The 16,592-nt window shown below is 43.5% G+C and overlaps 1 protein-coding gene across 15 annotated transcripts in view; it reads right to left on the bottom strand.

The window, feature by feature from the left end:
* Nucleotides 1-16,592, bottom strand: part of LIMCH1 (LIM and calponin homology domains 1) — a 324,446-nt gene that overhangs the window by 46,119 nt on the left and 261,735 nt on the right. For 10 of the 15 annotated variants that reach the window (XM_032852710.1, XM_032852702.1, XM_032852679.1 and 7 more), the window contains 5 exons: nucleotides 15,543-15,578; nucleotides 10,608-10,734; nucleotides 9,070-9,227; nucleotides 8,442-8,850; nucleotides 4,904-5,122 (listed from right to left, as the gene is read on the bottom strand). In XM_032852710.1, coding sequence (XP_032708601.1) covers nucleotides 4,904-5,122; nucleotides 8,442-8,850; nucleotides 9,070-9,227; nucleotides 10,608-10,734; nucleotides 15,543-15,578 — 949 coding nt within the window. The remainder of the gene's footprint in view (nucleotides 1-4,903; nucleotides 5,123-8,441; nucleotides 8,851-9,069; nucleotides 9,228-10,607; nucleotides 10,735-15,542; nucleotides 15,579-16,592) is intronic. The other 5 variants (XM_032852716.1, XM_032852691.1, XM_032852697.1 and 2 more) reach the window with 1 other exon arrangement.

Raw genomic sequence — 16,592 nt, forward strand, 5'->3', positions numbered from 1 at the left:
AAGACTGTTTTAATAATGAGCCAACATTCTGCGTAGGAGAGCTAACCTCTTGGCTTACAGTCTAACAGATACATACAGGTAGTGATCTACCCAGAAAATACTGTCCTAGCCCCTGCCATAGTTGAGTCAAGGGCCTGGAGTATAGAGTCAGGGGAAATAAAGGCTACTTCCTATTCAGAACCACCATGGCTTCTGAACTAGAAATGACTCCAAACAGGGTAGTTTTTCTTTCTTTCCTTTTCCTTTTTTAAAAAGATTTATTTCTTTGGGGCACCTGGGTGGCTCAGTGGGTTAAAGCCTCTGCCTTTGGCTCAGGTCATGATCCCAGGGTCCTGAGATCGAGCCCCGCATCAGGCTTTCTGCTCAGTGGGGAGCCTGCTTTCCCCTCTCTCTCTCTGCCTCCCTCTCTGCCTACTTGTGATCTCTGTCAAATAAATAAATAAAATCTTAAAAAAAAAAAAAAAAAGATTTGTTTCTTTGAGAGAGAGAGAGAGAGGGAGAGAGAGCACATTTGGGCAGGGCAGAGGGAGAAGGAGAAAGAATCTGAAGCAGACTCCACGCTGAGCACGGAGCCCAACGCCGGGCTCCACCTCACGACCCTGAGATCACGATCTGAGCTGAAACCAAGAGTCAGATGCTTAACCAACTATGCCACCAGGCAGCCCCACCTCTAGGCAGTTTTTTTTCAAGTAAGAGATCTATAAAGGAAGAGGCTCCCAGGCTTTTCCAAGAGTTTGGACCTACATCTTGAGTCTGCCCAGGATCAGGCTGTTTCAGGGGAAGAAAGTCCACCAGGCCACCTTTTGTTTGGGGTTTTTCTTGTTATACTGTATAGATTACTGAAGTAAGATGATTTCTTTCAAATTATCTAATTTTGCTTCTCTTCAAACAAGATACTTTTGGGGATATACAATCAATGTGAAATATTTCAATCCATCTTCTCTCAGCCTTTAGGGAGGTTAACTACTATTAAAGTGGAAAATGCCTGTCATTAAACAGAAAATGGGCTATTTTTTAAATTTGCTAACTGTAAAACTAAGAATATGACTCATTATCAAGAATGAGTATATTTTTAAAGGGAGGCTTTACTGCTCTAAAACAAACCAACCCCCTTTTCTTCTGTTTCAGGAGTCTTCTGCTTCATGTCACCAGTAAAGCTTTTTTTCCCCAAAGGGTTAAAAACTTAGAACAAGAGAGATTAAATAGTTGGTTTAGGAGGTTTAGGCATTATACCATCTAGTCTCTTCACTTATTCTTTTAACTTCAATCAGGAATAAAATCCATTCATCGAAGGGCAGGGTTTCCCCCAAACTCAAAGAACAAAACGGCCAGAGGGCAGCACTGGTGAGAGATAAAATGTAGATGTGTGCCTGACTGTAGATCCCTCAGGATTTGTTCTTATAATTTATCTGCTGGGCCTGAGTAAGCCCTGTGTGCCTCTATTATGTGGCAAGAGTCATGAACCAAGCATGACACCAACACTGTTGCTTTTGCAAAGTGTAATGAGAAAGAGCTGAGCTTAACAGTACATGCAAAGGGCCTATGACCCTAGTAGTCAAACTGAGTCATGGAATGGAACTGATCAGGGAACTTAAGAAATGCTTATCATTAAGTCTGGCAAAAGACAAATAAGAACAGAATTACTAATTGTCCCAGAAAAGCAATTCTACCACTATAATATCTAATTAATTACAGAAACTTCTAATTTAAAATTAAGAGCATATATGGACTCTACCAGTAAAGTTCCCATGCTAGTAGCAAAACTCAATATTTCATCTTATGATAATTAGTAAAAATTCTTCAGAGATGATAACATCTATGCAAATGAAAAGTGAAATTAAATTCCATGTTGAGAGACTCAGCATTTGCCTGGATCACAAAACTTTGCTCCTGGAGACCAGTAAATGTGTTACCATGTGAGGAAATTATTTTGGTTTATTCCCCTTTGCAACTCCTTCATAGGACTTGAGCACCGTGGGGAAGAATTACATCCTCTCAGCTCCTCTGAGAAAACCCATTTTATTCTTCCTCAAAAGACAAATCCCAGAATGAAACTGGACCATTATCTCACACGACATATAAAAATTAATTCAAAATGGATTAGGGGCTTAAACATCATACCAAAAACCATAAAATATTTAGAAGAAATTATAGGCAGTAAGTTCCTTGACATTTGTTTTAGCAGTATTTGTTTGGACCAGTCTCCTCAGGGTAACAAAAGCTAAAATTGAAAAAAAAAAGAAAAAAAAAAACCAGGATTGCATCAAACTGAAAAGCTTTTGTACAACAAAGGAAACCATCAGCAAATGAAAAGGCAACCTACTGAATGGGAGAAGATACTTGTAAGTCATACATCTGATATGGAATTAATATCTGAAATACAAATAATTTATAGAACTTAATATAAAAAAACTAATTTAAAAATAGTCAGAGGACTTGAATAGATACTTTCCCACAGAAGACATACAGATGGCCAACAGGCACAAGAAAAGATGTTCAGCGTCACTCATCATCAGGGAAATGCAAATCAAAATCACAATGAGCTATCACTTTACTCCTGTCAGATTGGCTGCTATCGAAAAGACAGAAAATAAGAATTGGCAAGGATATAGAGAAAAGGGAATCTTTGTGCACTGTTGATGAAAATGCAAATGGTGCAGCCGCTGTGGAAAACAGGATAAAGGGTCCTCAAAAAATTAAAAATAGAACTACCTTATGATCTAACAATTCCACTTCTGGATATTTATCCAAAGAAAATGAGACACCAATTCAAAGACAGATATATGCATCCCTATGCTCATTGCAGTATTATTTATAAAAGCCAAGATACGGGACAATGGACAGCTAAGTGTCCATTGATAGACGAATGGATAAATAAGATGTGGTATATATGTATAACAGAATATTACTTAGCCATGAAAAAGGAGATCTTGCCATTTGAGACAACATAGATGGACGTAGAAGGTGTAATGCTAAGTGAAATAGGTCAAGCAGAGAAAGACAAATAATGTATGTGGAATCCAAAAAACAAAACAAGTGAAAAACAAAAGAGACTCATAGATAATGGAAATGAACTGTTTGATACCAGAGTGGGGTGGGGTTTGGGGGGCAGACAAAATAATTTCAGGGGACAAAGAGATACAAGCTACCAGGTATAAAATAAGTAAGTCACGGGGATATAATATACAGTTAGGAAATACAGTCAATGATTGTAATAACTTTGGATGGGGGTAGATGGTAACTGGCTTATTGTGAGGATTGGTTGTAATGTGTAAAGATATCGAATCACTATGATGTACACCTGAAATTAATAGGATATGATATATCAATTGTGCTACAATTAGGACAAAAGATAAGAGACAAGAAGGTGTCTCCAGGGATAAGCAAAATAAGACCCAGCCCACTGGTGAGTTTAGCTAGCTGGGTCTTCTAACTCAGCCTTGGAAACAGAAGACAAGTTCCCTTGGGGGTCAAACCTTCCTAGGCTCTGGGGGTAAAATTGTAACAGTGTCCTCCATCCTTTGTAATTCCAACCCAAACGCTATCAATGAAAACTGCAGAAATCAGCGTCTGGTGAGGACGAACGAGGTTGTGCAGAACTGGGCTGTGTCTGTGGCCATGAAAGTTTGGGTCTGAGCTGCAAAACCAGCATGAGCCCTTCCGGGGAGAGACCTAAGAAAGGGACATCTTTCTGACTCTGACAAGCCAAACCAGCAAACAGAATAGAGGATTGAGTTTTCTCTCCTGTAATTGTTGAATCACCCGACATTTTTCAGCTTGGCTATTCAATAGTTGCTTCCAATTGTTCTGAATTTAAAGGGCTAAGCTAAGAACACCTTTTATCGCTTTTAGTGTTTGGGGGGTTTTTTGTTTGTTTGTTTTTAAGCTAATAAGACAGATACCCTTTTATACATATTGTCAAGGATGGAAAGCCAGGTTCCTAGGGTACCAGTGATTTTCACAGTGCATTAACAGGTCTGATGGGAAACAAATAAGGGGTGGAGAAAGGTATTTTAGAGATTTATTTATTTTTCTATAACACTAGATACCAAGAATGTGAAGACCAAAAAAAAAATTTCTCTTATTCATAAGTGATAATATAACTTCTATTATACCACACCAACTGGGTTTGAATTGTGTCTCCTACAGCCCCCCAAATTCATATGCTGAAGTCCTAACTCCTGTGTACCTCAGAATGGGACCTTCCTTGGTATAGTATCATTGCAGGTATAATGGGTTAGGATTAGCTGCGGCCATAGCGGAGTGGAGTGGGCCCCTAATCCAGGATGTCTGGTGTCCTTATAAAAAGGGGAGACTTGGACACAGACACGTACGCAGATGGAATGCCTCGTGAAGAAGAAGGCACAGATCAGGGGAAGCCTTCTACAAGCCAAGGAATACCAGAGAGTGCTAGCAAGCCATCAAAAACTAGCAGAGAGACGTGGAACAGAGTCTCCCTCACAGCCAACAGAAGGAACCAACCCTGCTAATACCTTGAATTTGGACATCTGGCCAGCACGACTATGAGACAATTAATTTCTGTGTTTAAGCCACTCCGTTAGCTTTGTTATGGCAGCCTTAGCAAAATAATATACCCACAGAGAGAGCAATGGTGGCTATCAAGGCAACTTATTTTTTTTTAAAGAGTTTATTTATTTATTTGACAGACGGAGATCACAAGTAGGCAGAGAAGCAGGCAGAGAGAGAGGAGGAAGCAGGCTCCCTGCTGAGCAGAGAGCCCGATGCGGGTCTCGATCCCAGGACCCTGAGATCATGACCTGAGCCGAAGGCAGAGGCTTTAACCCACTGAACCACCCAGGCGCCCCAAGACCTACTTATTTTTAAAAACAGATTCTTTCACAGTGGAATTAGCCCCAAAAGGAAAAGAAAAGTGTGTTCTTACTCTTAGTTCCTGGACAACAGAATTTGGCTTCTTTATGCTGATCTCAATGCTACTGTTGCCTTGTCTGAGCTCCACCAGGGACCCATGCACTTTGGCCACACCTTCAAACATCTGGGATTTGGTTAACGAGGGGGCAGGGGCCACCGAGGGACATTCTTTCTCCTTCTCCGTCTTGTCACCATGAACTGTTTCTCCATTCACGCTGACTTTCCCATCTACCTATAGGAAACACAAGGAACAAAAAACACATGCTATTTCCCAGCAGAAGACTATAACAATGAAAGAACACATTTAGAGTCACAGTAAGACATTACCATTTATTAATCATAGTCCAGCACAAAATAAGGTCTCTAGTATGCTTCCATCGGTTCTAGAAATGAAGGATCTATGGGCCTCTTTAAAAGGTCGTCTGTCTTCTCAGGCCCCTTCATTTTGGATTAAATTTCATGTCCGCCTTACTCAGGGTGTGCTCTTACTTTAGAGTATATCCTCGGACACTCATAATGCACTCTATGTTAATTAATTGATTTTAAATAAAGTTTTAAAAAATAAAGTGTAGGAAACCAAGGAGTCTTAAGCATAAATACACACCACAAACCTGGATTGTAACACTTCATTTAAATTCTGAATGCTATGCCAGAATTTTGAGTTTTGTTTGTTTGTTTGTTTCTGGTTAGCCTACAAATTAGGTGGAACCCACCTAGGTCAGGAATCTTCTACAGCTTATCCTGTGGTAAGGGGGCAATGGGCACAATTTTGCAAGCTAACATGAGGGCCCCTGGCCGGATGCTATGCTAAATCACAGTAAATTCCTATTTCCAGTTCATTTTCCAACCCCAATTTTCTCAAGAACAAAAGGCCATACACATTAAAATATTTTTGCTTTGTCCCCATGTCTAGGAAAGTTGGTAAAAGCAAGAAAGGAGGAGCAGAGGGGGTGGTTAGTTAGTCTGGCTTATTGAACGGCATCTAGAACTTTCTGTCTTTAAGCCTGAGGTAATGGATAGAGAGGTTATGGGAGGAAGCTCTGCCCTCAGACAGCCTCAGGTTCAATCCTGGCTCTACCATTTAAAATCCACATAATCTTGAACAAGTATCTTCTCCTCTGTGTTCAGAGTCCCCGTCTACCACGTTTATAATAACTGCATTTCCCTGCTAGTGCCACTGAGGGGATTTTTATGGATTAATGTATGCGCAGAGTTTAGAAGAATATCTGGCACATTTTATGTATATAAATATTAGCTATTATTTTTACGAGACTTTCTAAAATCCTTCAAAAGGAATCATGGAAGGCCAGATATTAGTTACAGCTTATTTACCTCAAGCCAGTGGCTTACATAATTTATTGTCTATGAGCCATGAGAAGAAACTTAAACCACAACTAAGCACGCCCAAATAAATATAGCTGAAGAGGAGTTTTTGTAAAACAGTATTTACTTTTATTATGTGTGATGTACCAGACTTTTTTTTTTCCCCTCGTATTTTACTTTAATTTAAAAAATACTGATACCAAGCCACTAAACCGATTTCATAACCCAGCAATAGGTAGCAAATCTCACTTTGAAAAACATGGCCTTAGGGGCACCTGGGTGGCTCAGTGGGTTAAGTATCTACCTTCAGCTCGGGTCACGATCCCAGGCTCCTGGGATCGAGCCCCACGTTAGGCTTCCTGGTCAGCGAGGAGCCTGCTTCTCCCTTTCCCCACTGCTTGTGCTCTCTCACTCTCTTTCTCATAAATAAATAAAATCTTTTTTTTAAAAAGAGGGAGAAGAACACTGCCCTATACTATTTCATTTTATTTTTCTTTACTCTTAATTCTGTCCTGGGAAACTAAGTCTGTATTCTCTGTCTCCCTCACCCCACTGTCCTACTCATAAGAAAACACACACACACACACACACACACACCCCTCTTAGCTTCTGTCCTGGCATTATCTAGTAACAACTTTCCACATACTATCTTTGACCATGACAGGGTTTACCCGCTCAGTGTCGGGGCTGTGATTAGGACTGATAAGCCATCAAGCCTGTAATGAGTCAAGGGCTCATTAGTGGTCAAGAGTGAACCCCAGCTCTAAGATCTCTACTCGGTTCTTCTCCATGAATGCTCTTGCGGGGGAATTAAACATTATTTTTGCCACAACGGTGAGAGACAGGGTTTCCTCAGGGCCAAAGTCTTGCCATCAAGTCATCTGTCATAACTCTTCTGTTTAAAAGATCACCTCGCACTATTTATATAAAGGAGGGGAAGTGGACATCTGGATTATCTGATCAGAGGCCTCAGATACCAAGTTAAGTAAATGTATTCCTTACCCCCATTGTGGGCCACCTCAACATCAAACCTTCCTTCATGAAATATCACAGAAGGTTCTGGAAAGGTCATGGGCCCTGGGTGAAGGAGAGCTGGTGCTGTACTAGGCAGGATAGTGAGCATGTCTGGGGACATGCTTATCTGTGTGTGAGCCCACATGATGAGTAGCTCATTTTCTCAGGAAAATGCATGTATATATTCAATAAGAACTATGCCCTGGGCACCGATGCCAGACTCCCAGGACAAAGTTGTGGCAACAAAGATACAGCCCCAGTCCTTCAAGGGACACACATCTCAACTCAACACAGATGAGACATCCAGGATTCCCTTCTTTTGTTTTATCGAAGCCTAAGGAACAGACTTTCAAGATCCATTCCGAGTAACTTAATCAGAAAGTGTATATACAGTTTGGTTCCCTCTGAAATTCAATAGGAAGATACATGATATCACATTGCTCAACTAGTTTAGCCAAGCAAACTTTCTTTATAGTCATGTGCCCCTGTCTCCTGCTGATGAATTCCACCTCTGTCTTCTATTAAGAACCCACGTGGTGTGCAGGGACAATGAGAACTGATTTTTCTTTGTAGTCCGAAGAGCTTAAGTCAAAGAACGAGTATTTCCTCGTGATGTGAGGGAAAATACCGGAAATCGAGGCGGTGAAAAGACGTTTGGTGGTCATAGGTTCTTTGGTTCTGGAACATTACTTTACATAGTCATTGGTAGAAAACAACCTAGTTTCTTTCCCCTTTAAAAATATTTGTAAAACCCTGTCTCATCTGAGAATCAAATACATCGCATACTCCTATGTATTCCTTGTATTGTCTCTTTTCTTTTGCAATTGTAGCATCTTTCTGGATATGATGTCAAATTCTTTAAAAAGAAGAGGTAGCTGCATATACTTCTACTTAAACCAAAGGCAATGACAATTTGGTTTGAAGGAATTCACTATACCTCCACAGGGCTGGAGATCCCCAAGGTTTCACTGAATTAAGGGTTGGGGACCACTACTCTAGAGAGACACGCCATTACATCGAACTGGGAAACACACCTGGCTCCTTTAACTATTTGCAAAGCAAATCTCCTGAGACATAAACTTCACAATCATCAACGGTAATACATATCATTTCTGTTTGATCAACAGAACTGCATCTTCTTGGGGGCAAGATGCTTCTTTCCGCTAATTACCCGGGGTTCACTTTTGGTTCTCCTCTTAAGGAATGCATCCTACCTTAAAGGTCTTCAGAACCTCTTGCGAGTTTTTGGGCTGGGAATAAGGCTTGGGTGTCAGCATAGGCACAGCTTTGGGGGTGACAGTTTTGCTTGGAGACCCGCTGCCTGCTGGCGTGCTGGTGTCCAGAACGCTGGTCCGAGCGATGGTGGTCTCCACGGTGGCAGTGAACTTGGGTGGGGGCAGTGACTGTCGCCGCAGGTACTTCATGGGGCTAGGGTCATTCAGGAAGGGGGTTAAATTTGGCTCTGTGGAATGGCTTCTTTCCAGAATTTTTGGCATCTCCAAGCGTTCGAGAACAGCCTCGCTGATGGTGAACCGCTCAATGTATTGTTGAAGGATCCCCTCTGCCTCTTCTTGGGACCGTGCGTTCTTATAGGCTTCATGCAACTCCCTCTCTCGCCGCTCTCTAAAGGATGGGTGAGGGAGGGGAAGCAAGCACAGAGGCAACCATCACAAAATTGCAAAGAAGACCTTGGTAGCAGCCAAGGCTGAGCCGAAGGGGGAGCCCAGGGAGTGTGTGATATTGGCATCAGAGTCTTTGTGATAACCAACGATTTTTAGAAAGAGCACATCTAGATACCATTGCACATGGACAACAACAACAACAACAACAGAAAGGACTCACTTTTCTTGAACAATTTCTCTGTAGGTTTTGATGCTTTTCCTTCGTTCACTTGTTCCATCCTCTCCAGCCAGTAACTTCTCCATTTTCTTCCTTTCTTCCTCTTTCTTGATTAAGTCCTGAGAAGCACTTCTTCTACGGCTCTTCCAGCGAGCCAGGTCCTAGGGGGCAGGGGGCAAAGGGTCAACAGAACGTACTTCCACAGGCCTGCACACAACCCCATTTCTACTCTGCAGAGTGGAGTGGGCACTGACTATGGGCCCACCATGATGTGAGGCCATATCTACTCAATCCAGGGTAAGTCTGGTGGGAACAGGGATGCCTCAGAGGCAGGAAGCATTCCCATAGAACCACAGTATCCAGAGCGGGCCGGCACCCCCATTTAAACATGGTAATAGGAGCCATGCCATCACATCTCATATCAGCTGCTAAATTTTAAAGAATTGCTTCACGGCACCATAAGAAGCTTCTTTTCTTCCAGTGTGTGACCTGCATATTGTGAACAGACTTGTTGACAAGAGAATGGGAGGAATCAAATGCAGACTGACACAATTCCCTCAGGGAAGGAACAAAAGGCAGAAATAATGATTTCTGGGATGCTGGAGTCAGGTGGGTGGGATCAAAGCTGTAAGAGAGGATCTCGGTGCCAACTGTTCCCATGCTTTGGGATCTCAGGCATGTTTGTCAGCCTCTCTACACCTCAGTTTCCTGATCTCTAATACGAGGATGACAATGACAGGTCCTCTTCCCAGCCTATGGCGAGGGTTAAATGACATATTGCCTACAAGGTGCCAGCTCAATAAATGGTAGACCTGATTCTTACTACATTTCATGGACTTTAACTTTTCTGACTGATGGTGCAGTCAAACCTGCAAGGGCAACCTCAGAGAGCTCTGGGAGGACCACACGGAAGAATCCATGCTCCTTCCCGTTATCCCCATCTCCCAGCTGTTCTCCGCGCTGGCTCTTCCCTAGTTCTCATCCTGGCTCCCTCCCTCACTAGCTGTGAGACTTTGGACAAGTTACTCAGCTGTTCTGGGACTCATCTGTGGAACTGAGGACGGTACTAGCTGCTAGCTCACTGAGTCACTAAGGAAACGGAAGAAAGCCTACACGCAAGGCAGTCAGAACAGTGTCTGTGACTGGTACGCTTTTGACGTTGGCGCCTACCGTTGCCATCAGCAGCAGACACATTTCCATTTCAACAGAGCATCTCGGAAGACAGTGCATCTTTAATTCTACATCCCATGCCAGGCGCCTCCCACCTGCACCCCACCCCCTCCCTTTATGGTCAAACTTCTAGTAGGGGGGACTTGAGCAGTACCTGTCTGCGTCCTTCACTCTTCACCTTCCATGTTGTCATTTACCTTCCTTGAATTCCCACACCTCCTGTGTCCCTGTTCAAAATCCCCCAGGGGCTCCCTCCCCCTGCCCGGCTTTCAAGTCCAAGTCTACCTGCCCCACCTGACTTCCTGTTGGGGGGGGGGGGGGCTCTAGCCCACACAGCCTCCCTGAGGCCCATGGCCTTGGCCGGCACTCACATCTTGCCATTTGTCGTCCTCTTCCCGCAGCTGGTTATTTATCAGCTGTAGCTGCTCCTGGCGGGCCCTGCTGTGCGGCTGCACCGTGGCCTCCTCCTCACACCGCATGTCAAACATACTCGTGCTCCTGAGTGTGGAGAGAGAAGAGACAAAAATGGACCGGTGCCCGGGGTGTGCTCTGCGCGTTCTGCCGCGCGGGGGCGCTACCGCGCTGACCAAACGGCCCCTTTCCCTCCGCAGCTCAAGGCAGCGGCGCGATGCGGCGTGTTGCGAAGCCCCAGGCGGCAGGCGGCAGCCGGCATGCTGGCACCCCCCGCCTCTTCTCCTTTTGCCCCCAAAGCCAAAAGGGGACCATCTTTGCCTTCAGGGGTGGCTGCAGCAAGTCAATGAAATTTTTTTTAAAGATTTTATTTATTTATTTGAAGAGAGAGCGAGAGACACAAGCAGGCAGAGCAGCAGAGGTAGAGGGAGAAGCAGGCTCCCCACTGAGCAGGGAGCGCGATGCGGGCTCGATCCCAGAACTCTGGGATCATCACCTGAGCCAAAGGCAGTCGCTTAACCACCTGAGCCACCCAGGCGCCCCGAGTCAATGTAACTTTATACGTAGGTGCCAAAACGTGTTTACATAAGAGCTAGAAAAAGGTATTTGGAGCTCTGGGCTCTTCTCGTTTGGAAATGTATTAGGAAACAAATGAGAGAATTAAAATGTATATAACATGGAGAGAATTTACGGGCAAGGAGGGTGGCATTCCGTGAAGCAAAACTTCATTACGGTAAATGCTTGTGCAACGAGCTGTCTGTCCTACGTGCTTTCTCCATGAAAGCAGTTTCTCCACTTTCAAAAAAATCATCCAGCCTCAAGTCTAAGACACCCAACTTCTCATACTGAAGTTTCTGAATTGTGGATGCATCCAAGAACTATGCATTAGCGATTCATATGTTTGCTGTGGTTATTTCTATTTCCTGTAAAAATGCCCATAAATTGGAAGTGCAGTTGATAGCATCTCGGAATCAAGAAAAAAAGGTATTTTATCGCAAGATTAAGGAATAAAATATGTAAGTCAGTCTATAGTTTGCATCTTAATATTCTCACAAGCATTTTACCTCATTTTTGTCAGGATACTTCTGAGTTTACTCTTTTACAAGAAAAAGCTTAGGGAAAGTAATTTTTTAAAGCCCTTAGGCTGTACATATTACTGATATGTTCTATAGGATCTTATTAAATGTTGGGCGAGACCATAGGGCCTCTTCTGTGGTGCTTACACAGACCTTTGTTACAGCAAAAGCTGAAGCAGCAAGATGAAGACAGAAATAAAAACCAAAGCAAAATCCTCAAAGAAATGAGCTCTGGGACCAAGGGGGTTACACAGTCCAAAAGCAAGAAATGGAGGTTCACTGTTAAACTCTAAGAACAGAAGACTATGATAGTCCATTTTTGAAGCCAGCCCAACACAAAGAGAAAGAGAAGCCATGCACTTAGACACCACTTAATCCTAGACATCATCGATGATGTCCCAAACAGTTCTCCCCGTGGGGAGACAATGGACAGCAGCAGCGTTCCTGGACGCCAGTGGGGTCCTGAGCAGACAGCCTATCTGGAAGGGGAAGACAGATTCCCAGTGCAAAGGCTGCCCGCCTTCATTCCGATGCATTCAAAATGAACTGAATGGCTCTGTTGGGTGCCTCTTCCTTCTCTCTAGGGGTTGGACTATTTAAGTCTGACCTAAGAGAGCTAAAACTGAAGACTGTACTTGCAATCTGTCTTACCCAAGAGTATTCGAATACTCTGACTGCATAGCAGGACCTTTCCCTGAGGCCTGTTTGGCACAAATATGACAGACCACCACGGGGAACTGCCCCTACGTACCCAGTGGATAGTGTTGACTATGGCAGCTATGTCTTCTAGAAAGATAAACTGCGGTCCTCCAAAGGGGCGGGGGGCTGTGATTTTTCATTTATTTTAGATATTTATTAAGGTTGTTTAAGAAAGATTTGGGAATTTGCAGCGGTACACAGAAAAGCCTAACCTCATGGTTTTTTGTTTATTTGTTTATTTTGTTTGTTTTTAAAACATCATGGATGAAAATTCGCTTAAGTAGGCTTTCCAGAAAGAGACTGAAATTCATTCCATTCCTGGAGCCAGGTCTTCTTCTGGAACCCCAGGAAAAAATGGCGGCCTTCTCCAAGATTTGGGATCTGGTTATGTCACTCGGAAAAGAATGGGAGCAAGGCCTTGAGAACTGCCGCCTTCTGTCCTGGGGTCCTATCTCTGTTGCCACCATGAAGTTCTCATGACCCCAGCCCAAAGGTGGCCAAAAGCAGGTTAGTGAAATAAACTAAAGAAACTCGGGTTTGCCCTCTCATATACCAGGAAGTACTATTTTTCCCCAGAGTGGTTTTGTTTTGTTTTAAAGAAATTCCAGCAACCTGACCAAAAAAGAACTAACTGAACTATGAGTTATGTCTTTATGCCATTTCAAAAAAAGGAACTAAGCAAGTTGAAAATTGATAATACAAGACAGAAAATGCGCTGAGTCACCATTCAGAAAATGTCCCTTACTTCAGAGGTTGGACTTAGCCTCCAAAATGAAGAAGTGTGTGCTGGGGGGAGAGGGGGATGCAGGGTATGTGCAGGGTGGGGGATCCTGGAGAAGCCCAGGCTCCAGATTATTAATGTGGGTTCCTCTCAGCATTTGCTCTCAGCCCATGCCTTGTGCTGTTGGGATGACGGTCCCGGCTGCCACCCCCAGAGTCTCCCATGAAGGTGAGGTGGCACTTTTGAGGGCCAGGATGAAATCACCTCCAGGGAAGCCTGGAAACTGTTTCGGGGCCAGGTCGGAGGTGAGGGAATTAGGAATAAAACAGCCTCCAGCTCTCACGGTGCACAGGCTCCGTTGGTGGGCAGAGCCTTGGGACGGGAGGAACGTGCACGTGAAGAAAAGGGCCAGAAGGTGAAACTGTATCTACGGAAACATTTTTGGCTTGCTGGGAGGCGGAAATCTCTGTTTGCCTGTGTGGTAGGTCTGCCCCCGACCTGCATTTTCCTGAAAGGGCACATCTTTTTTTGATTGGACTGTATTTTAAGAACGTGCCAGTTCTGAATAAACAGAGCCTGTGCCAATAATTGCCCTTAAAGATTTTGGAAAAGGGAGAGAGTGGGGGGAATACACGAAACATATAACGAATATCTATTTGAAAACTAAGGTCCCAGGATAAACTTTGCATTTTGCACCCCACAAGGCTTCATGTAGGTTGCGTCTACTCCCAAGAAGGAAATTCGGCACTTTGGATACTCCCAGGTCAGACCTCTGGGAAAGAAGTTCCTTTTACTCTTCTTAGTCCATGAGGTCACGTTTTGTAAATTTGGGGCAGAGAAGGGAGTCCCCACCTCCACTGCCCTGAAAAAAAATCATTCACTTTTCCTGTGGGTGAGGTTTCATATTCAAGGTACAGGCAAGATTCAAACTTTCCTTCCCATGGCTTCCTTTCTTCCACTTGTTGGGATTTCCCAGAGATCCATGCTAGGCCAACTGCCCGGGCGCCTTGCGCTGATGAAGAATAAATCCATCCCATCAAAATGTTTTTGTGAACCAAATCAAAGTAACGTTTTGCCTATCATCTTAGATGATCTTCCTTTCAGTGCATGTTAAATATCACCAGTGCAGATTTTCAATGTTATAACTGGGGCTCAATTTTACAGACTACTTAACTCTATGCAGTCTGCCAAGCTCAGGGGGAATTTGGTTTTGAGACATGGCTGTGCTGCACGTCAGGACACAAAGCCATCAGAGATGGCACACTGGAAACATATCCTGACACCCGAGGCAGCCCGCTTGGTGCTAGGACAAACCAAGCTGACATCTTGAACATAGACGTGGAAAAGGTACTGGAAGCTGGGGTTACTGAGGAAACAGAAATCTGGGGGCCCAGTCTCTTTGTCGTTGGTGGCAATGATTTTTGTGTTTTGCACCCTTATTTAAAGACTCCTCACTTGGTGACTGAAATGTCTTTGGCCAGTGTGTGCTCTTCTGATGGCCCCGTACTCCCACCAGCACACGGACTGGTCCTCCCAGAGACACCAGGCTCAGCAGGGCCACTGACAATGGAATTAGGTATTAATTAGGTTTCTCAAAGCACAGATTTACTCAACTTTGAGAAAGCTAGTACTGTGCCAAGAAAACGTTTGCCTTGGATATCTGCTTCGGAGTGCTCTGCAGATGGGAAATCCATTTCTGAAACAGTTCCTGTGGTCACAAATGGGAGAGTGTTGGCCCCTTCTCAAATTTGGACGTGAGGCAGAAGTAGGGAATGAACCTCTGAGAGGAGTGGAAACGAAGGAGTCAGGAGAGGAAGGCCAAGTCATGTTTGACATCCTGACTCCTTGCTATGCCGCAGAACTAGAGTGCAACCCCAATATTCTGGTCTTGAGCATCCCACAGTATGTTACTCCAACCTGGGAGGAACTTGGGCTCCTGATTCTATAATTAGTGGTTCAGAATTTGTTTTCTTAGCTCAAAACAAAACAAAACAAAACAAAAAAACCAGGGCCATGAGAATGACTCGCCTCATTGTTAACTCCAAGCCCTAACATATCAAGAATTAAATGCAAAAACGCTGAATAATTCTGTGGTTTGGAAGGGGTACCAACATCCAGACCATAAGACCAGCCTCCCCATGCCATGTCTATGAAAAGCAAATGTTAAGTTTAAGCAGCAGCTGTGTATTAGAATCATGCTTGAGTTACTCTTTCATTCATCTCTCCTGCACAGAACATATGTTCTGCATTCCAACTTCAAGTGCTTTTCCGAGGCTGCATGAGTCGGTTAGCTGCTCAGTTCACTGTCGCATTAATTGCATTTGAATTAGTGGTAAGTATGAGAAACATGCAGTTTAAGCTAGTCATTAATGGATTCCTACAAACACAAGACAACTTACTCTGCGTCATCAGACACAGGAGTTCTCGGACCGTATCTACAAGACCAAATACAAAATTAGAGGATGGGAAAGACAGAAGGTTAGCTCTGTGACCAAGCTGGCAATAAACATTACCGGCGACATATTTGCGTGTCAAACCTTTTTTGCTGATCGCGCTGGAAGAGAAGCGTCGTGACACAATTAGCGGCATTTATTAACTTCTGGAAATGAAAGAACAGTCTTGACATTGCCAAAGAATGCAAAATGTGTATTAAAACACAGAGGAGAGATGAAAATAATCCCCACGCTACCCACAAAAAAAGAGTCTGTTCAAAATAAACATAAGAAGGCTTAGGTGCAACCCGCAATGTTTAGAGAAGGTAGTTTAAGGTGGAGTGGGGGGAGCCAAACTTGTAAATCGCTCACAAACAGTTAAACCGTTCATGCCTTTGTGTTCGCCAGTAACGGGCTGTAATGGACACCCAACATAGAAGCACACGCTTACTGACCCTTTCCCTGGTGTGTTAATGCATTTGCACGAATGACATCAAAGAGTGTTTCTGCAGTTTTCTGAAAGCAAACCATAGCTCCAACCAGAACCCCAATCAGTGTCTTCCGCATGCGTTTGACAAAAACCACAATTCCTAGAAAACTGGCAGCCTTAATCAAAGCCAGACTTGGATAATATTCCATAACTTGAAAAACCAAAGTTTTCCTTTTTACAGTCTTTTATATCCTTCTGATTGTTTAGATCGACAAAGTTGTACCTTCTGCAGGACAGACACTTTAAGTTTTAATGCATTTGATAAAGCGAAGAAAAAGGTTAAATTAGAAAAAAGAAATTAGGACATTGAAAGGGCATATTTTAAAGCATTTTAAAAAGCAGCTTCCACAAATGACTATCTCTTCAGCAAAGGGAAATGTTAAGAGAAGGTTCTTACCTATGCCCTCAAATGCGGTTCATTTCTCCACTCCAGTGGTGGACAAAGAATTATTTGAGCAAAGAAAAAAAGGTCCTGCTTTCAGTTTCCAGCAAATTAAATTTTGTGGTTTTCAGCAAAAATTACCTAG

The sequence above is a fragment of the Lontra canadensis genome, unplaced genomic scaffold, assembly GCF_010015895.1.
Source record: "Lontra canadensis isolate GAN:19392208 unplaced genomic scaffold, GSC_riverotter_1.0 scaffold1, whole genome shotgun sequence".
NCBI lineage: Eukaryota > Metazoa > Chordata > Mammalia > Carnivora > Mustelidae > Lontra > Lontra canadensis.